At 40.3% G+C, this 21,849-nt stretch overlaps 1 protein-coding gene across 2 annotated transcripts in view; it reads left to right on the top strand.

Moving 5' to 3' along the window:
• Nucleotides 1–8,187, top strand: part of LRP6 (LDL receptor related protein 6) — a 124,028-nt gene extending 115,841 nt beyond the window's left edge. For both annotated transcript variants that reach the window (XM_042834935.1, XM_042834934.1), the window contains exons 20-23: nt 1,661–1,891; nt 3,139–3,275; nt 4,955–5,052; nt 7,135–8,187. In XM_042834935.1, coding sequence (XP_042690869.1) covers nt 1,661–1,891; nt 3,139–3,275; nt 4,955–5,052; nt 7,135–7,426 — 758 coding nt within the window. In that variant the 3' untranslated portion in view covers nt 7,427–8,187. The remainder of the gene's footprint in view (nt 1–1,660; nt 1,892–3,138; nt 3,276–4,954; nt 5,053–7,134) is intronic.
• The last annotated feature ends 13,662 nt before the right edge of the window (nt 8,188–21,849 follow it).

The raw sequence follows: 21,849 nt of genomic DNA, 5'->3' as shown, positions 1-21,849 counted from the left end.
TGTACTTCTTACCTTCTCAGTGAGTTAATTTTAATCTGAATTGTACCCAAAATGGATGTTGTTATGCAATCAGTACATAAGTGTAGTAGAATAGGAATCAAAGACTTAACTAGTATTTTGAATTAATCCTCTCTAAGGCAGTCAAATTTTTCACATAACACTGTGAAGTTTTAAAAGAAATGAGAAGTTTGTTTTATGATAATGAGTTTGTATGCTGAGAAATAAAAAGATTTTAAATACTGCACTATAGCGTGAGGCTTTTATATAAAACTGTTTTGCTTCATGGTTTTCCTGTACAAAGATTAGCAGCAGGTGCTTTTATAATGAGGTCAGCACTCTGTTTACAGAATAAGCCTTCTAAAATTTCCTTGGCTTCTTAAAAAAAAAGGTAATTTGGAGCTTGATTTCTGATTTGTAGTGTGATACATACTATCTTGAAATCTCCAGGATTGTGCAAGAAAAACACTGCCTTTAAAATTCCAGCTTGAAAGTTCGTTTTCACTGTTGGTGTTTTGAAAGAAATTGTAAATAGGTGTCATCTTTTCTAGTGTTGGAGATCTATGTATCACAGGTGACACATGACTTGAAAATGCAAGGCCTTGATCTTAAGAAGGAGTAATAAGAGATGTGCTATCATGTAAGGAAGTTAGTAGCAACTTTATCACATACATATGTAATTATCTTTTTTATGGTTCAGACATTTTTGTTTTTATGATATAAAATCTGCCTGGAATAAAGTTGCATTGGTCACTGTCCTTCTTCCAGTGTGATCAGAAGTCTGTTTACTAATCACTGTAGACTGTGACAGGTTGGTTAAAGTGTGGAATTGTTTTTTTTTAGGAGAAGGAAATAAGTTGAGGAAAAGGCTTTCTATAATGGCTAAGATGTAAAATACCAACTAGAATAGGAATATTCTTTTAAGTCTGCTTTTCTTGTCAAATTCATTAAGGATAGGCAGGGAGTTGTCATTTATTCCCATAAGTGTCATTGGTTAGAACTGGTATTGTAGGGAAAGCCGATCATTTTAGCTGTAAGGAATCTGTATCCAAAGTAATTATTCAACACTTTGGCACTTCTAAAGCTGATGTGAAGATGTATCCTTTAGTGTGGGATAGATGTAGAATGGGTTAGGTAATTAAATAAATAGCAGCAAACCCAAAATTAATTACTGATATCATCTCTACTGAGTGAATGTTACACAGTTCAGAACAGAGAATGCCAATCTGTTAAGCAGACTGATAACCCAGGGGTTGTGTGACAGAGCAAAGCAAAAATAGTTGTCACTGTTGTTAATGGTAGCACAGTACAATCTGAAGTCCTGGCTGCAGGTCTTGTTCACCCAGCTCAAAGGGCAGCTAGTTCAGGACCTGGTTCATGAGCCCCCACCCCTGCACATGGGTGTATTTACTCATCTCCTGGCATCCCATTCTAAAACCTCTGCACATGTGGAACTGTTCATGTGCACAGGCGGCCCTACTGGCTTCCCGGAATCTTCAAACAGACCTGTTCACTTGTATGTTTGTTCCTAACATAAATTCATTTATGATATCTGATATCTGCCTATGGAAGTGGAGGCTGTTGAATGATATCGTGAAAACTGATGTTGATGTATGAAGCTGCTGGATTAGCTTCTACAGTATAATTTTATTTCTTCTTCTAGACACTACAGAGGAGCCTGCGCCACAGCCCAACAACACGATAGGCTCCATCATTGGTGTAATCCTCACACTTTTTGTGGTTGGAGCAATGTATTTCATTTGCCAGAGGGTGCTGTGCCCACGCATGAAGGGGGATGGAGAGACAATGACCAATGACTATGTGGTACATGGACCAGCCTCCGTACCTCTTGGTTATGTGCCTCACCCAAGCTCTTTGTCAGGGTCTCTTCCTGGTGAGTAAACAGCATGTTCCTTGTTTTGCTCTTTGACCTCACATAGTTATAGCTGAGGATACTGTGCATGTATGCACAGGAGACATTGGTTCCAGAAGCATAATTCTTCCTGCCAAGCCACTGAGAGACAGGACAGTTGAGGATTGTTGCTGTCCATTGCAATAAATTTCTATCTTTTCTATGCCACTCACAAGCATTCAGATTCTTAGCAGAACCATAAGTTCAAATAAATATATGTACCATGGGAGTTCTTTTTTTGCTGCAAAAGAAGCCTCTTTTTATGACACTGGCAAGGTGTCATGACAGATCATGGTAAAGTACATGGAGGTATATTCATAAGACTTTGTTTAAAGATTGTATAATTATTAGAATTGTTGATTGGATCTTTATATTTGTAAAACTTCTTGTAAAGTCAGAAATGACCAGCAATAACTGGTTTCAGGTTATTTCATTATTTGATAATGAAGTTTCTGATACCAGTTCACATGCATGATGCTACTGCTGATTAAAAAATAAGATTTGGCTGCAACAGTGCACTTCATATGTATGCATTTCTTTTGTATGTATTGATTAGATATGAACTGTAACTTGTGGTGCTGGATCCAGCGGGTTGCAGTTAGAACATAACTGTTTTTGAGGCTAGTACAGGGTTATAAGAATTCACCAAATATCTTTACATTCTGTAGTAACCTGCTTTCATTATGAAGTCTTTAAGGAGAATTTGCATTATTTCAAGCACAATTACATACCTGTCTGTTTCTTGTTCCGACTCTATGGAAGCATGATTCAGTCCAGCAGCAGAATCTTACTTACCTATATAGAAATAAAATAACAAACTCTCTCTTTTCCTGCTTGAATTTCAGTTGCTTAGTTGCTGTGGTCAGAGTCAGTTTTGTGTTTTATTCCAGGACATAGAAATAATGCCTGAATGCCTGTTCTCTCAAGTCTTTTACAGATGTTCAAGTGAAAGGAATCTGGTTCTCTTCATGCAGCTTTAGTGCAGACAGGTGCCAGATCCTGCAGTTCAGTCGTTGATGCACAAAACCAACATGCTTATCCCCTGACAGTCTTCATTCTGTTTCTCAATCAAAGAGCACTGAATTTGCTCTTAATACTGAAAAGATTAGTTTTGCTTCTAGCAGTTGCACTGATACCGCTGTTATCCTACCAGCTTTTTTTCTTTAATCTTTCTTTTCTCTGTTTGCTTTGAAGATTGAATATTGACATACATATTTGCTCTTCTTTAGGGATGTCTCGAGGAAAATCTGTGATCAGCTCCCTCAGCATTATGGGAGGGAGCAGTGGGCCGCCCTATGACAGGGCCCATGTCACTGGAGCATCTTCCAGTAGTTCTTCAAGTACTAAAGGCACTTACTTTCCTCCAGTAAGTTATTCTGTTATTCATAGATCTTTACTAACTTTCAGAGAGGTTCCTGGAGATAATTTGTTTACGGATTCATGCTTGGTTTTACCTTTCTAGAATAAAAGATTTGTTTGAATATGGAGAGTGACTTTGGAAGGGAAGAGAAGGGAGAAGAGGATGTCTCTTTATAAAACAATATGGGAGTTTTATACTAATTTTTAAAGCTTTGTAGAGATTTACCACTAGAAAAAAATGGTCTTAGATTAGATATCAGGAGAGATGAAAAAATCAGAGTAAATGTTGAGCAACTCTGGCAGAGTGATCTCCATTCCACTCCATCAAGTGCCTCTGGAGAAAACGCCATAGTTGGAGTCTCTACAGGCTCTTGAATTAATTAAAATGAACTTTTCTCTCACGTTCCAAAGCAAACAAGTGTCTTTCAACTCCATAACATTCCTATAGACATAGAACAGAAAATTACTGTATTAGATGCTATATGAAAGTTGTTACCAGCTTTAGAGGGTTCAGTATCTACTTAATTTAACATCTGGTGGTTGTTTTAGTGATTTTATATGAAGTCCACAAGCCACTACTGAATGTTAGAGTTACATGCTTGGTCGGCAGAGGTTAAAATCTTCAACTGTCTGTTATGCAATTCTGAAAATGACTCATCTTCTTATATCCTGAAATTAACCAAAATTCTGTTCATGCAGTAAAAGTATGACAGTGTAGGGAACAAATGCTTGCCTTGGTCAGCAAACTACAAATATTCTAAAACAGCATGGTACTGAAGGCCTACAAGCTAGCAAGGGTGGACATCTGCTGGTTTTCCTAGGGCAGTGATATCACTAGTGACTATGTTGTACTGAACAGCTAGCTTAAACTTTCCTTTTCAGCACTGGCTATGTCAAAATACACAGCAGTCAACAGCAGTCAGCATTTTTGAGAATAGCTTAATATCTTCTATGGGAATAACAAGCAGGATTTCCAGCATTTATTACAGAACTGGGGAATAAACAAAAGAAAAATCCTCCTGTTGGGAGGGACTATGCATATAGTTCTTCAAGTAAGAATACTAAAAAGAAAGTTTGTAACACTGGTGTTTTCTTGATTCACATTCTGTCTTGGATTTTATTGGGACGAAATTATTTTCTTTGGAGTGTCTGGTATGATGCTGTGTTGGTTCTAGGAGAAAAACAATGTTGTAGCACACTGGTGTTTATAGCTGCAGCTAATCAGTGTTTTATAGAGCCAAGGCCATTTGCAGTGAAGGGTCCAAGGACCTGGGAGGGAACAGAATTAGGACAGCTGACTTAAACTGGCCAAAGGGATATTCCATAGCATATGACATCAAGTGGAAGGAGTTTTGAAGGGAGTGGGAGTTCATCGCTCTCTCTTTCTCTGGTCAGGGGGCTAGCTGGGCATTGGTCATTGGGTGGAGAACATATTACTAATGTATCACTTGTTATACATATTTATAAATATGTATAGTTGTAACTATTATTACTTTCCTTTTCTCTATTTTAGTAAGTAGTTTTATCTCAACCTACAAGTTCTACTTTGTTTTTTTGGATTCTCTCCCTCATCCCACTGGGAAGGAGGGGGAGTGAGTGACCAACTCTGTGGTGCTGAGCCACCAACCAGGTTAAACTGCAGCAGCATTCATGTCTTAACTGCAAATTTTCTTAATTTTTTCTTAGATTTTGAACCCACCACCATCACCAGCTACCGAACGTTCACATTATACAATGGAATTCGGTTATTCTTCAAACAGCCCATCCACTCATAGATCTTACAGGTAATTATTATTACAATAGCATCTGTCAGGATCAAAGCAGCTACTGTAGAAATGTAGAATGCAGACATACCCTGCTCCGTAAGAATTGTAATCAAAGGCCTTAATGCTGCGAGTGCTAAAACAGGTGCTTAAATTGTTTCACATGTATCATGTCACTGCAGCGTATGTTGAAGTGTAGCATAATTTGAGGTTAATCATACAGTGAGTGGGTTAGTGGTACATCTCTTGAGTATATTTGCTTTAGGGGGAATAACAATGCTAATTCTTCACCATATTAGTTAAATGCTGACTTGGTATCATGATAACTTACAGCCAAAAATATGTATGCTGGAATGAACCCTGCCATAAATTATATGTTATAAATAGTTATAAATACTTTGTTACGTAATTATAAAAAAAATAGTAGTCAAACACACATAGGGGGAAAGTTGGCAATACAAAGGCTAGTATTTCACAAGTAAGGTCATATTAATGGCCTAGATAAATCACAAGAATATATCAAATTAGAATTTAATATTAATATCTGAATGAGGTTGCTAATCTCTTGCTTATTTTCCCTGATTATTTGAAACATGAAAGTTTTATCTTCATTTTTTTTGAACACATCCTTCCCACTTTCCTTTCATTATCATTTTATAACTAGTTACAAAATGAAAAAAACAAAGACTAAGAGACTTACTACCCAAGAGTGTAAAGATTCCCTTCTCAAATCACTAGTAGGTCTAGTCAGTGAGGTTTGAGACTGTATTTGTCTCCTCAAAGAAATGTCTCCCTAGCACAGAGTCTTTGGGGGCTTTTGTATAATGAGGTCTCTGGGGCTGAAGAGATGTCTCTTCTCCATTGGCAGAAATATGACCTCTGCTGTGCAGAAGGTTTGTATGTCTGTAATGGTCCCTTGCAGACATATGAAAAATCCGTCAAAATGATTTGTAATTTAATAATGACATAAAGCCACATTGTGGCACCAGCATGAATCCTGCTGATCATTGGTCAGCTGGCGTGACTCTTTGAATTATAAATGGAATTGTAATAGAGATGTAGTGTAGACTTGGATGTTTTCAGAGTGCTCCCCACTCAAAAATAAGCCCTACTTTTGCCAATTGTGATATTTCCTAACAATCTGACTTGAATACAGAGGAACTGCATCCTCACCTGTTACCAGCTACGGATTTTGATGCTGGCAATTGTAGTTACCAACCACCTCCCTGTCTAGTTTTTCTTTTATATAACTATAGAATGGCTTAGGTTGGAAGAAATCTTAAAGCCTATTTAGATCCATGGGCATGGTTACCAACCTCTCAATCGTGTTGTCCAGAGCCCCACCCAACCTGGCCTCCAGGGTTGATGCACCCACAACTTCTCTGGACAGCCTCTTCCAGGGCCTCATCACCCTATGAGTGTACAATTTCCTCCAAATTTCCCCTCTTTTAGATAAAACCATTCCCCCTTGTCCTATCAGACCGTGTAAAATGTCAGAGTCCATCTTGTTTATAAGCTTCTTTTTAAATACTGAAAGGCTGAAATGAGGTCTCCCCAAGAAACAGAATACAGCTTTCTTTAAATGATCTTGGGTTCATTTTTAAAAACGTTTGATAGTGTTTGAGAATTCCCTACCAGTTATTGCTCTGGCAGGTGATTCTCCTGAGCGCTACAAAGGTGCCAGTTGATTTTTGGTCTCTCTCTCAACTTAAAAGTCAGTTAAAATTGGGAATTACTCTATTTAAGGATACTAGAATGTCTTCTCTAAGTTTGCAGCACACTGTTTTTTTCACACAGTGCCCTTGTTAGTAGCAATTTTCACTACCTCAGCTTAGGAAAACTATTGTCTGTAAGCAATTGGTAACTGGTATTTCGTTCGCCCATTCCTGTAATTTGACCAGTGCTGTGCAAAGCTGGGCTTTCTCCAGGTGAGTTAACAAGTCCGCTGTGCCACAGAGGGGTTTGATACTGTGGGTCTGCAACAGGGAGGTTGCCTCCTGCCTCCTTTCACCTTGACCTACTTGCCTCTCTTGTTCATGGATGCATCACCCGAAATGTTCAGTCCATTTGCTGACACTTTTCCCAAAAATCTCCCTGCCGCAGCTACAGGCCTTACAGCTACCGCCACTTTGCACCTCCCACAACACCCTGTAGCACGGATGTCTGTGACAGTGACTATGCCCCGAGCCGAAGGGTCACGGCCGCGATGGCCAAGGGCTACACCAGTGACTTGAACTATGATTCAGAGCCCGTCCCACCGCCTCCGACCCCGCGCAGCCAGTACCTGTCAGCGGAGGAGAACTACGAGAGCTGCCCCCCTTCCCCATACACAGAGCGGAGCTACTCTCACCACCTCTACCCACCGCCGCCGTCCCCCTGCACAGACTCCTCATGAGGGGCAGCCCCCCCTCCGCAATCTGCCTCTGCCGTGGAAGTGTAAATACAAAGCGTTCTACCAGGGAGGGGGGAGTTCTTGGCAAGGGATGAGGTAGGACAGTGTACAGTTAAATGTTATTAAGTTGGGTGGTGGAATACTGGACATATTTGTACAGAAGAAAAAAAAAAAAAAAAGGATATTTATATATTTTCTTAAACAGCAACTGCTGCTTGTGCCATAAGAAAAATTTTTGTATAAAAGAACCCAGACGTTTGTACAAAAAATTTTTATTTTTGCAAATTGAACACAAAAACATGCCTTAATCCAGTGAAGTGACTGAGCACATAGTGAAATGGAAGGACCAGGTATGTGTCACTTGTCCAGTGAGGTGAGATGTGGGTTTTATCAATACCAAAAATGTTTAAAGTAATTAATAATAAAGAAGTCCGTCTCAGAGCAGCGTACCATAGATACTTGGAAGTAGCCAAATACCCTCTATATTAGCTACAGAGGGCCAGCAACTAAGTTAAACTTGAAAATGCAGTCAGGACAGATAATAACCTTATACAAAGGGCTTTGTTTTCTACAGGAATACAACAATTGTAGCAGTGAATCCAGAAGAATAATGACACAATTTTTTAAAAGAGTGCACCTCTGTTTTTCTTCAATACATTTACCAAACTTGAGCATTTTGAGCTCTCTCCTTGCTTCTGAAATTTCAATGATTTTTGTTGGGTATATTTTAAATTTCTTTTTTTTTTTTTTTTTTTTTTAGTACTGCTTAGCCTTTCTCGTTTCTTCTACATCCTTTCTTCCCCCCCATGTCACTTTAAATCATATTATCCTTATTTAAAGTACTGGGCTGCTGTAAATTCTTTTTTTTTTCCCCTCCTAATTAGCCTTGTCGTGCAATGAGTGTCATGCTATACATTATTCCATTAATTTTGCCAACATGAGGATCCTGTTTTGTACCAGGTCAGTGTGATTTTTCACATGATTGACAAGGGTAATATGCACATACCTGAATGATTTTTAGTCCCTGGGAAAAAAAAAGAAAACCCTTATTTTGACCTAGTGCCCACAAAATGTCAAATATTTTTTTACCACATATAATAGAGACAGTGTATTTATAAACTATAAATTTAACCAAGGATTGTTAGTTTTACTGTAAATGAATAATATATCCTTGCAGTACATTCAATGTATATTGATACCACAGCACGCAAATCAAATATATAATATATATATATATATATATTTTTTTTTTTTTCCTAGTAAGGAAGCATTTAACTTTCAGTGGAGCAACTATCCATAAGAAATAAATGTTTTGATCATTGGAAGGAGTTCCTTTGCTGTATTAACTGCTCGTGATTTGTGTTAGGCAAAGCCAATTTTCTCAGTATGATTTTGACATACCTCCTGTTTTGTGTAGTGTGAGTTTAATGCTTTAGTATTAACCGCTGTGGGTATCAAATTAAGATATTCTTAACCAAACAATTTTTTATTCACATCTCTATTTTTGTATATTACCTTATTTAGCCCCTTCTCCCTTCAGCCTCACCATGGTGATTTTGAAAGGGATGGTATATAAACAAGTGAAAGCATTATTTGCGTAGGTTGAGGGACAGCCTAGAATATTATGATTTCCTCTCTTACTCCAGTGCAGTGCTCTGAATTTGCTTTGACTGTAGCTGAGCTCACAGTATAACTGATTCTAGACAGCATTATGCATTTGCACCTTCTGTTAATGTTAAATCCATGTTGAAGGTGCAGATGCCTTCAAAGGTTGGACCTCTGATTCTTTTCTCTCAAAACAAAGGCTTCTGCCTTCTGAGCCTTTTGGGCTCAGTATGGATGGAATAACCATTCAGAGGTCCTATTTGGCTTGTATTGTTCTCTGTTGTTTGTTTCCCATCCAGTTTCAACTGAGCAAAATAATCTAAAAATGTGGCATAGGCTTTGTTTCATACTGTTGACACAATTAGTGACAAATAATTCTGCCACTCGTCTTGGGTACTGGAGCTTTGTTTTATTTCAGCTCTGAGAAAAGCCATGCCATTTGGAATCCCAGCTGTAACTAAGAGTTTTTCTCACAGTAAAAGATACCTGAGAAAGCATTTAAAAAAAAAAAAAAATCCTGGATGGACTCCAGGCTGCTATAATTGATCTCCGGATCTGGTGTGCTGAGAGTTTGATCAGCTTCATTCTAGGTATCTGGAAATTGTGATCGCTGTTCTTTAGGCGCTTCCTTCTTGCTGAAGAAGCCTGTCTGTGTTCTCCAGCAGGGCTGATGTGGAAGGTATTGTAAACTATAAGGGAACTCAAAGACTTTTATATGAAGGGGGGGAGGGCAGGTGTGCTGGGGTGGATGTCGAGGCTGGCATGCCAATGAGAATAGAACCTTCTCTGTTGTTTACATTTTGTCATGTGCAGCATTCCACATGGGGTTCACATGTGGAAACTTGCACTAATGAACTCAGAAGAATATTGCATTGTTGTATCTCAGTCCAAGTGCTTGTACTGCGATGGCAATGGTGTCTTCTTGCAAAATACTCTTTTCAGCATGCCGATTTCTGTTTGAAAATCTCCTAAGGTAGTTAAGCTTAAGGAATGGTATCCTCTTTCTGCTGCAGTTGCACTGCTTTGCTGAAGGTTACTTTTTCAGGGAATTTCCTGGCTGTAAATTCATAAGTGCGTTAATTATAATGAGGGTTAATTATAATGAAAGTTCTCTTCATGTGAACTGTGCTGCCTGAGTTCTATGCTGGTTTTCATCCATAATTACTTCAGTTGTAATCAGTGGGGTGGATGTGTGATTTAGTGTAGAATTTGATCAAGTCTTTATCTCACCTTGTTCATCAGATATTCTGAGTGATCTGTCTCTGGATGTAAATAGCAAGAAAGTGGACAGATATGTTTTTTCCACTGAAGATGACCAGCATAGTGAGCAGACTTGCTTGTCTAGATTATCCAAAGAATTTATTTAGTGGGAAACTGTGATCTGCCTCTGCATTTACATGTAGTTTTCCAGTAAATCTAGAGTGAAACTTAAAATGAATTGACGATCTGTGAAAATCCTCTTGGCTAGTTGTCCAAATTACAAAAGCATTGCTGCAGCTAATATATGCACCCAACTTAATCACAGTGGACAAACCATAGACTGATTGAATATTGGAACTAAATGACCTCTCTGTTCCTTTCTGCCACTAAGCCAGTTGTGACTGATACTCTCTCCTTCCCTCAATCACAGCTGTGCTTTCTTCTGCTTCTGAAATTGACTGAGATGCTAGGACTATAGGACTATAGGTAATGCACACATGTCAACTTAGGATATAGCTGGATAGGTATGTGGCATTAAAGAGATCGCACTGATATAAATGAAAACTATCCACAGTCCTTAACCTATGCACAAATATCCTCATCTTACAACATGAAAAACATATAAATAGGGGTATTTAACTCAACTGTGTTAAATGTGTAGTTTTTCCTCTGGACACCTGGAAAGTATTCATAGCTGAGTGTCTGGGCATGGAAGTAGCTGGCATGCGAAAACAGGAACGGAACAGTCCTTTCTAGTTTAAAAATAATAGTAATAATAATAATGAACATTACGGTGTAAAGTTTGATTAAAACTAACCTTTGCATGATCTATATGTGTTTAAATGGCAATATAAATGAGACCTAATATTGCCTTTTAAAATTATGCCTGCCTTATGATGCTGTTCATCTTCCTAAGGAAGACTCATCATTTTTCCACTGGTTCAGATGACAAGATATTTATTTGAAAAGAACTTAAATAGGGTAAAACACAACATGCAAATAACATGACATAAAGAATGTTTTCCATGCATTCATGCAACTCATGTATACATTAAATGGAATATTCAAAGTAATGCAAAACATGCAAATGAGACAGCTTATAGTGAAGGGATTAATTTTGCTGTGAGTTGTAACTTTCAGTATTGTAAATTCCAAATTACTACCATCACATTACCCCATCAGAACATGTACAAGTATATATATGTATATATATTTATGCAGGCACATACATTTGATAATGTGAGTTTACCCAAAGCTGATAATTTTCTCGTGCATACTCACATACCCACATTGGCACGTCTTGCCTTGCTGGCTTTTAAAGTGCTAATGCTGGGTACTGTTATGATGTCTCTTGTGAGACAGAATTCTTTTGTCCAGATTACAGGATAGACAGCAGACTATTTGCTATTTAAACCTGAGTAATTAGTTCTCTATCCTGCAAGGCAGGAGAAGCAGCACACTTTTGATGCTGTTGTATTAATTCTGGCGTCCAGTTTGCAGATGAGTAAAAGCTCTTCTGTTCTTTCTAGGTATATAAAAACTAATCTGTTGTAGTACCTATGAAGAAAAATTCACCCAAACTGCTTGTCATGACAGGTGGCACTATCCACTGCAAGTGAAGCAACATCCACTAAGTCCGTTTGTTGCATTCATGGATTTTGTTGGTGTTCTGGTCTCTGTTTTGCGCATTGCTTCTCTATTTGTTATGTCTGAGACTCTAGAAATTGTTTGATTTGTGAGTCTTAAAAAGGGATTCATTCATTATGCTTTAAGCCAGTTAAGTCTGTCTTACGATAAAGAAAAGGCCACTTTCTTGAATATTGAGTGTTTCCATTCTTTATTGCTTTGGAAATCTCCTTGAGTTGATTACCACCACTCTAGAGGGAGATGCTCCATCTGCAGAACTCCCTGGCCATGCATGCTGCTGAACCAAATGACTTCTTCAGAATATCACTAAAACATCCTCTCTCACTCTGTGCCCGACAGATTTGTCTTGACTGTGTTTGACTCATAATATTATTATGCAGAGAATCCCCTTTGGAATGCGTACTGTACATGTAGCAGATTGTTTACACAACAAAAAACAGATGGCTCATTGGGTGCACAAATAATTTCAGCAATGTTTTTGAGAAAATGCTTTCCTAGCCATTCTTTTTAAGTTGCATTGTGATAGGGTTATTGCTTGCAAATTAACCTTTAATGTAGTTGGCAGGTGACAAATGCACCTTGAAAATAAGTCAGGAATGACCTAACAGCTTAAAAATGGCTACAAAACAGAATCATAATATCATAGTTGCTGCAAGGGACCTCTGGAGATTGTATAGTCCAACCCAAATAATTCATTTATTCAAAAACATTCAATTTATTTCTAAAAGAAGTAAAATAAAAAGCCATAGTGATCCAAATGAACAATTTTCTTTCATTTTTTTTTATCAGTATTTGATAATAACCTGGTATTTATAGGGCCTGAACAATCCACTCCAAAACAGTGCAAAGCAGAGTCAGAAAACTGTCCGTATTAGAAATGTCCTGAGAGCATGCAGGATTATCATGATGTAACTGTTGGAGAGCAGTCGTGTTCCCCTCTTTTCAATGAACAAGGAGCATCTTTGAAGTCCCGATTAAAATGGCTGTAGCCTTAAGCCAGGCAGTTGAGAGTCAGCCAGGGAAAATGAAAGTGTCTTTTGTAAAGGGGATACCACCAGGCTTAAGCTGAACTAGCCTTGTTTGCAAATGAAGGATCTGGTGCTGCTTTCAGACTTCTAATCTTGTTTTTGTTTTGTTTGTTCTTTTTTTTTTTTTTTTTTTTTTTGTAAGCTTTAATCGCTGTTTGTCATTGTCTTAAAGCCAGCTGGTGTCTCTTGTTCATCAACTTTGGTAAGATGGTGCTTTGCAAGGATGTATTTATATTATAATGACCAACATTTGGTCAACCCTATTCACTCATTCACTAACTTTTTTTTTTTTTTTTTGTAAAATAAAGTGCTTTACTTATGAGGTGTATATAAACCTTGTACAAAAATCCTTTCCAATAATTACTATAAACTGAGTTGTAACAAATGAAATGTTGATTTTTATAATAAAACTAAGAGTGAAAAGAAAAAAAAAAAAAGAGGGGTGCGCCTCATTTTATTTCAGCATTTGAAAGAGTGGTGACTAAAGGTGAAGTCCCATGAGTGTGTTTGCTCTTTTAAAAGCCGGAAGATGCTCAACTCGCTGGTGCTGTGGGCAGACTCTGCAAACACTGATGCGTTTTCGTGAAATACACAATTGACTTCAAGCAGTTCCATTCCTTTCCGTTATTCCATATGACAGATCGATTCATTTTGAAGCTGAAAGGAAAGTCTTCATTATTCATCACTTCAATTGGTTTATGAGAATGCAAACTAGAGATGTTTGCCAAGGAAATCATCACTGAAGAGATAAATTGCAGTTACAAAATTTGAGGCTGCTGGCCTTTAAGTCTGTATCTACATGTTTGCAAGGAGAACTAGATGGTTTTTCAGTATTAAAAAAAACAAAGCAAACACCCAAATCACAGTCCTCTCACTGTAATGTGTAATGGGGTAGGAAGAAGTTCTGAATGTATAAGTTTAGGATAGAAGTTCCTACTCCATTTCCACCCCTCTAGACCACGATGTGGCTTTATATTGGAATGGATATGGCTATGGGGAGATTGTTTCATCATCTGTTCTTCTACCTGGAGGCATAGGCCACATACCACTGCTACACCTTCTCAAATAACACGCCATAAGGTGCTGCATTCATTCTACCTTGGAAAATCAGCTGTTATGTTAGAGCAGGTGGGAGCCTTGCTGCTTACTCAAAGTGCCAGTTGTGAGTTGCTGTGGAGCTGCATAAGGCTCACCAGCATTCTTTTTTATTTAAACAGCAGTGGCTGCCTTGCTACAGTGTCAGTGTTGTTGTAACAGCCTGGAAGCCCGAATAGCATTCACACTGGGTTTACTGAATCTTAGTCTTTGCCAGATACAGCTGTTAAGCATCAGAGTGTATCTCAAATGTAGTTTTCCACAGCGCAACAGAGAGGTAGTGGATGGACAGACACCAGAAAGAGAAGGAGCCACCCATCACTGAGCCACTTGTGTTAAGTCTTGAAAAAACAATACTTTTTAGAAGAACGTAGTCAGCAAACACAAGCAAGTTGTGTTCCAGCTGCAGCTCTACCACGTATCTTCTCCATGCCAATTCCAAAGGCTTCAGAGACAGCAGAACTGCTGAGACTGTTTTTACCAGGCGCTAATACACAGTAAGGGATGCTGAGGTGTTTCTCATTTAAAAAATGTTCCCTGTTTGTCTTAGAAAGGAACACTTGGAAGTCCAGAAATTATTTATTTCTTTTGCATGATTGTGTCTTCCCTTGCGCGTGTACATACTAGCAGAGATGAGTACAAGTGCAGGAATCCTGCCATTCATTTTATATTAGATGAAGGCTAACACACTGCACTTTGTTGTGGTAGGGGGTAAGAGGAAGAATGTCACTTTAGGAGTGTAAAAGATGAGACTTTTTTTGAATCCACCAGCGCCAACAATGCTTCCCCAAGGAAGGGGCGAGAATATAAAACCAGGTGCTTGCTCCAGAAGGATAACTATTCCCACACCCCTTTCCTTGGTCCATCGGACTGGGGATATATTACACATGTTGATGGGCTTAGTGACTTTAAAACAAAGAAGGGAAACAACAAGAACAACAGCAACAAACTTTCCTTTGTAAATACTCTGTGTCTCCAAAACTAACTTTATGTCGTCCAGCCTGTCTGTACCCTTCTTCAATAGCTAGCTTTGATGGAGCTAAACGTAAACCCCTTGCTTCTAAATGTAAACCCCTTGCTTATAGGAAAGGCTGTGAGCTACCAGCCCTCTTCTGCTTCCACCATCTAGCATAAGGAAACAGCTTAACAGGAGAATGTCTGGCAACTAGATACCTACAGAAATCAGAGACTGCTTGTGTGAAGGCATGTGGAGAATTGGGAATTGGGAAATGATTTTAAGTTGAGGGCGGGAAGATTCAGCTTGGATGTCAGGGGGAAGTTCTTTACAGAGAGAGTGGTGAGGTGCTGGAACAGGCTGCCCAGAGAGGCTGTGGATGCCCCGTCCCTGGAGGTGTTCAAGGCCAGATTGGATGGGGCCCTGGGCAGCCTGGTCTAGTATTGAATGTGGAGGTTGGTGGCCCTGCATGTGGCAGGGGGTTGGAGATTCATGATGCTTGAGGTCCCTTCCAACCCTGGCCATTCTGTGCTTCTGTGGAGAACATCTTTTGTGTCTGAGGCAATGGAAGGGTTTCACAGGTTGTGTTCTCTGTATGACAGTCTTGCCAGAAACTCTTAGCCCTGCTCCCTTGCCAAGAAGCTGATGGCCATCCTAACCTGCAGAACATGAGGTTGGGGAGACACAGAGAAGTGGTGTGGCTCATTAGTGTGGTAGGAATCTCAGGGGGAATAGCCTGGAAAGGGAGGAGAAGAGACCAGATTGAGCAGGTTGAGACAAAGAGCCAGAGCAATCTGGCAGAAAAGAAGGGAGTCCTGTGCTTCGTCTTCCCCCTCTGTGCTAGAAATGAACTAATCATGGCAGGGTCTGAGTGCCGTGGGGCCAGAGATGACTTAACAGAGACCCCTTCTCAGCATCCCGTTTGTACCTAGAGCAGAGAAGACAGGATGGAAGTAAAAATACCCTGCTTTTGCCTTCTCCACATCTAGGGATGGATGACAGTGGGGCAGACGGGGCATGCTGAAGCTGGTTAGGACATTTCCTGCAAGGCTGGACCTATACTGGGACTTGGAGGTGTGCTTTGTTTCTCTGTGTCTCCAATTGGTCTTTAAAGCAGGAAAACTACTCCTCAGAAATAGAGAGGCTCTTCTGAAATGTTGACAGAGAGATAATACCTCCATGACACAGGCTGATTAGGCACTGGCACAGGCTGCACTGAGAACTGTGGATGCCTTATCCCTGGAATTTTTAGAGGTTCGGTTATTTGGCACTATGAGCAACCTGATCTGATTGTGGCAACCCTGACCACAGAAGGGAGGTTGGAACTGGATGGGTTTTAAGATCCCCTCCAACCCAAGCCATTCTAGGATTCTGTAAAATTGAGTATCATTGTTTGATGAGGTAGAAAACACTACTACTCTGGGCCACATTGTCTCCCTCTTCTGATGTGAGATTAAGAACACCCTGGTGGGAAGAGCCCTTCTTGGGTACTGCCCTGACTACATTCTGGGGGATTAAATGCTGAAGACACTTCTGTGCTAGCAAGAGATTTCCGTTTCCAGGATCTGGGACTGTCTGGAGGGCAGCAGGTGATGAGATCATGCTGGAGAGTATGGGCATGGTGTTAAGAATCGGCTCCAGCAGCCCTGCCTTTAGAAGGGCCATCCCTCCAAAAGCCAAATCTTGCTCAGACTCCCTGACACTTGCAGAAAACTTTAAAAAAAATTTCATGTGAGTTGTGTGTATGCACTGCTTGCTTCCTAGGCTTCACTTCCCCTGGTTCTTATTATGTGAAGTACCTAATGAAAGCCAGATCTTTGCCTCCTCGGGCATTTAATGTGCTTCTGTGGCTTTGACTTTAACCGAGGCAGCCGTTGTCCCTTCTGTGAAATCCCAGTGGGCTGCTTTGGGAACAGGCACCGTGTTACTGACATGCTTACTTGGCTTCAAGTGGGAAGCAAGCAGCAGGTGAACCCTTGAGATAAAGATCTAGATCATGTGCAAATACACCCAGCACTGAAAAGCTCAGGAAGAAAGGAGCAGAAAGCATGTCCTACAGTGAGCAGGAGGTAAGTGTGTAAATTGTTTTTGAATTAAAATTTCTCATGAGGCAACAGATTCTTGAAAGGAAATTCTGTTGTATTTTTCCTAACTACGTTTTCCCTCTGTTTGCTAGAAACAAAGTCTGTAGCAAACAGGACTGTCTCTCCACACAGGGAGGGAAAGAGGCTTTTTTGTGCTGCTTCAGGACACTTGGCTTCTTTTACCATGTGGATGTTTTCTCTCTTCTCATGTGATGTTTGGATCATCCTCCAGCTTTACATGGCTCCAAAAACAGAGAACCAAGAAGACACGGATGAGATGTGATCCTCACATCCCCATCGTTTGTTTCCTTCAGTTGATTTTACAATAGTGATAAAACCCATCTCTTCCCCTGACTGTAAAAAACAACTGGCAAAGCACCTGTAAGACTAACAATGCTTAGTAATTCAGATTCATAACTTACTGCAGGCTCTCTGAGGCCTCTAACATTTGTTTTCAAATTACCTGGCATTTGTCTTGCTGGTGTGCACCATTAGATGCTGGCACTGTAACCAGGTATGGAGGGACTGGGTCTCCTGACTGCAGCATGCAGTCTTGGAGCAATGAGAAAGAGCATTGCAGAGCATTTTGTTGTTTTGTTCTTGGATTGTATTGTTTTGTTTGTTTTTGTTTGTTTTGCATGATGTTTTTCCTTATTACGTAGCTGCATGAGACCACTTCATACTTGAAATGATTCCTGGACTGTTTTATTCCCATGTTATTTTGTGAAATGTAAGAGTTTGGAGAAAAATAAAAAAGCAACACTAGTAAGGGTTGTATTAAATTATGAAGATCCCAGCCTTCTGCCTAAAGGTACTTCGTAAGGCTGCAAGTCCTCGGGAAGAACTGAATGCCATGTGCATCATCAAGAGTAAGGATCTACCTCTCTCTCTCTGTGTAACTGCTGCATTACAACTGCCATATCACTTCTATTTCTAGTGATTACTACGTCTTTTTCTTCCAAACAGAATAAATTTCAGCTATCTGATGCATCTTTTATGTCTTTGCGTTTTTGTACGAACTCGGAAGTGCTTGATGCTCCTATTCATAATTGCAACTGCTTCTACTATTTTTTGTTTGTTTTTGTTGTTTTTTTTTCTTCAAGCAAAAAAAAACCTCCACATAGTGGATTTTTGGTTTTCTGTATGGTTATATTTCTATATGCACATAAAGTTGCTGAAAGACAAATCATTTTTTTCTTCTCTGGGAACAACTACAGCCAAATGCTCAGTGTTGTAGTAGCTTGGGCTGCTAGAAAGGGAGACCCTGAGGCCAGAAGATAATTAGCTGACTTGTTCTTGATGTAAGAGGCTTAATAAGGTCTGTACCAAGTCCTCCAAAAGGAATGGCAGGCTGATGTGCATACTGTGAACAGCACATTTATTGACATATTTGCTTTCAGCTTGCTCTGGAGTATCTGAAGATAAAACAAAATGACACTTCCCTGCCTTTCTCTTTTGGAAACCATTACTAGTAGTGGGGGAAACAGGATATTTAATGATAGTAATTACTTCATTTTTCACATTTCCCTGTTCCTTATTTCCATATGGGAGACCATGATCTCATGTCCACACGGATGTATCTTCACGTGTCTACTGCTGTGTCCAAGAGAAAGCAGTCTTCACCCAGAATTACCAGTAACTTGCTTTTCATGCTGGTTATTTGCTTTTCATTGGGTGCAAGAACATTTCTCAGGGTGAGATGCTGAGCACCACTGATCTCCAGAGTAAATGAAGAGGATAAGCGCTTTGCTTGGAAACATTTGAGAGAGCAAAGAGTAGATGGACATGCTAGCCCTCCCCCATCCAAATGTAACACAGTTTGTGAATCCTAAAACCTTTTTCAAAAGCTAAGAGTAAATAACCAACTTAGTCTTCAAAGTGATTGTGAGTCAGTCCCCTTCAAAGCATTTGCATGGATTTCTTGAAGTTTCTTTCCAGGGTGTATTCCAAACGTTTTTGTGGGAACAATAAATTCTTCCTGTGTCATATTTAATTTTGGTCCATCAGACTGGCTCTCATTTTGGTTTTTCTTCTGGCACTAAAGGCTAATTTGCCTCATTTAACTGAATGCAGAAATGGCATCCAACGTGACAGCCACTACCCACTTAATAATGGGATATTGTCTTTCCCAACTCGCACTCGCTTTAATTAAAAGCAGAGGGCTGACCCCAGCACTGAACTCTGCACTATCCCTCACTAATACTTTTACACATCGCTTCCCACTAAGGCTCAGCAGAGCACATGTGACGCCTTGGATGATCAACTCTGATTGCTTGAGATTGCAGCAAGAGCTGGTATCACCTCATTTGCTGCAGCAGCCTGGCCAGTGACAAGGGGACAGATGCTGGTGATAACTCTGCAGGCTCAGAACTGGAGCAGATTTGGTCTGGGAAACATGTCCATCAGCACTCAGATTTCATGAGGGTTGGAATCAGGTGTCGAAACTTTTAGTCTTTAACGACTGTTGTTAACTCATGTCTTTTTGTGGCTAAGTCTGAGATGCTGACATGAATGCTTGGCCTGCTCAGGACCTCTCATGGTCAGCAAGCTTCAGGAGTTGCCTTGTGAGCTGGTAGAGCACAGCAACAGCCACCCTGGACAAATTCTGTCCCATATTTCCATAACAAATACCTCAAAACTGAAGGGGTTAATGTTTCAGAGTTCTTCAGGGGGAGGTAGAGGAGCTAACTCAGGACTTTGTTAAATCTGGGATTGGCAACAAAAAGCACAGAATTTGGCTGTTGTTAATGGCCTCCTTCATCTTTGTCAGAAGAGGTCTATCACAAGCCCACCCCCACTTTTTCTCCAGTGCATAAAATGATGATAATGCCTGAAGTAATTCTTGCATCCTGTATGCAACACAAAATATTTCTGATGGTTAGTGCTAGAGAGCAGTTCTTGCTTCATTTTCCTCCTACCATGACTTCTTAGCCACTTGCTTACAAGCACAGCTGCACTGTGATGCTTCTTATTACCATAGCTTTCCTGTATCCTTGAATGGTCCAGCCCCTGCCTACAGGTCGAGGGCCTCGACCCACCAGAAAGTTTTCATTTCAGGACAAGCACCCACACTAAATACTTAGTCACACCTGGCACCACCTAAGACTTCTTTTCAGCCTTGTTCAGCATGAAAAGTCTCACTCTTATCCACCTTTCTGCCACTATATACAGAGCGCTTAGTCTGAGTGGCTGAAAACCTTTCGGTATGCCTCTTCTCTTGACTGTTTAGAAAACAGGACCAACCCAGCAGATTATAGAATTAGAGAATCATTAAGGTTGGAAAAGACTTCTAAGATCATCCAAGCCCAATTGTCAACACATCACCACCATGCACACTAAACTGTGTCCCTAAGTGATACATACACCCTATGAGGAGCGACTGAGTGATGTGGGGCTGTTTAGTCTGGGGAAAAGGAGACTGAGAGGAGACCTCTCCGCTCCCTTCAAATACCAGAAAGGTGATTGCAGTGAGAGTGAGGTTGGTGTCTTCTCACTGGTGACAGGTGACAGGATGAGGGGAAATGGCCTCAAGTTGCGCCGGGGAAGGCTTAGGTTGGATATCAGGAAAAACTTCTTTACAGAAAGGGTTGTTAAGCACAGGAATAGGCTCCCCAGGAAGGCGGTTGTGTCACCATCCCTGGATGTGTTTAAAAACCATTTGGATGTGGTGCTCAAGAACATGATTTAGTAGTGCATTGTTAGAGTTAGGGTAGTGTGGTTAGGTTGTGGTCAGACTTAATGATCTCAAGATCATCAAGGTCTTTTCCAATCTGAGAAATTCTATGATTTTATGATTTACGCGTTTCTTGAACACCTCCAGGGATGGTGACTCCATCACTTCCTTGGGCATCCTATTCCAATACCTCACTACTCTTCGTGAGAAGAAATTTTTCCTAACACTGTTGTGCCAGGTGAGGTTCTTAGCATGAACCTCCTCTGGTATAACTTTGGGCCATTACCTCTTGTCCTATTACTGTTACCTGGGAAAAGAGGCTGATATCCACCCAACCACAACCTCCTTTCATGTAGCTGTGGAGAGCTACAAAGCCTCTCCTGAGCCTCCTCATCTCCATATTAAACAATCCCAGTTCCCTCAGCCTCTCCTTGGAAGACTTATGCCCCAGACCACTCACCAGCTTCACCATCCTTCTCTGGACACACTCCAGAGCCTCAATGCCTTTTTCGTAGTGAGGAGCCCAAAGCTGAACACAGTATTTAAATTGTGGTCCCACCAGGGCTGAGTACAGAGGGAAAATAACCTCCTTGCTCCTGCTGGCAACACTATTTCTGATGCCATTGCTATTCTTGGCCACCTGGGCTCATATTCAGATGGCTGCCAGCTAAGACAGGGAGCTTATAAGCATGAAGGAAATCAACTTTTTTTGAAGCTAACAATTGGCCTTAGCCCACTAGATCCCTCTGGAGGGCCTTCCTACTCTCAGGCAGATCGACACTTCCTCCCAACTTGGTGTCATCTGCAAACTTGCTGTGGGTGCACTCAATTCCCTTGTCCAGCTTATCAATAAAGATAACAACAGAACGGCCCCAGTACTGACCCCTGAGGAGCACCACTCCTCTGGATACACCATTTCCGCTTTGCAGCAGGGAGAGTATAAAGGACAAAAAAACACATTTCACACCCACAGTGGTCAGATCAGCTAACTGTCATGCAAGCAGATGCAGGTTCAGATAGCCAGCACAGAGTGTAATTAAATTTTTCCACTGCAGTGCTATGTATAATGTGTATTTAAAGTAGAAACTGCAGGAGCAGACAGAAATCTCCATTTGTAATTGTTAGCTTCCAGAAACCTA

The sequence above is a fragment of the Centrocercus urophasianus genome, unplaced genomic scaffold, assembly GCF_019232065.1.
Source record: "Centrocercus urophasianus isolate 14NV4802_14NV808 unplaced genomic scaffold, USGS_Curo_1.0 seq_5, whole genome shotgun sequence".
Lineage (NCBI taxonomy): Eukaryota > Metazoa > Chordata > Aves > Galliformes > Phasianidae > Centrocercus > Centrocercus urophasianus.
Note: the sequence above shows the minus strand (reverse complement) of the source record. Positions and strands in the feature narration are given on the sequence as shown.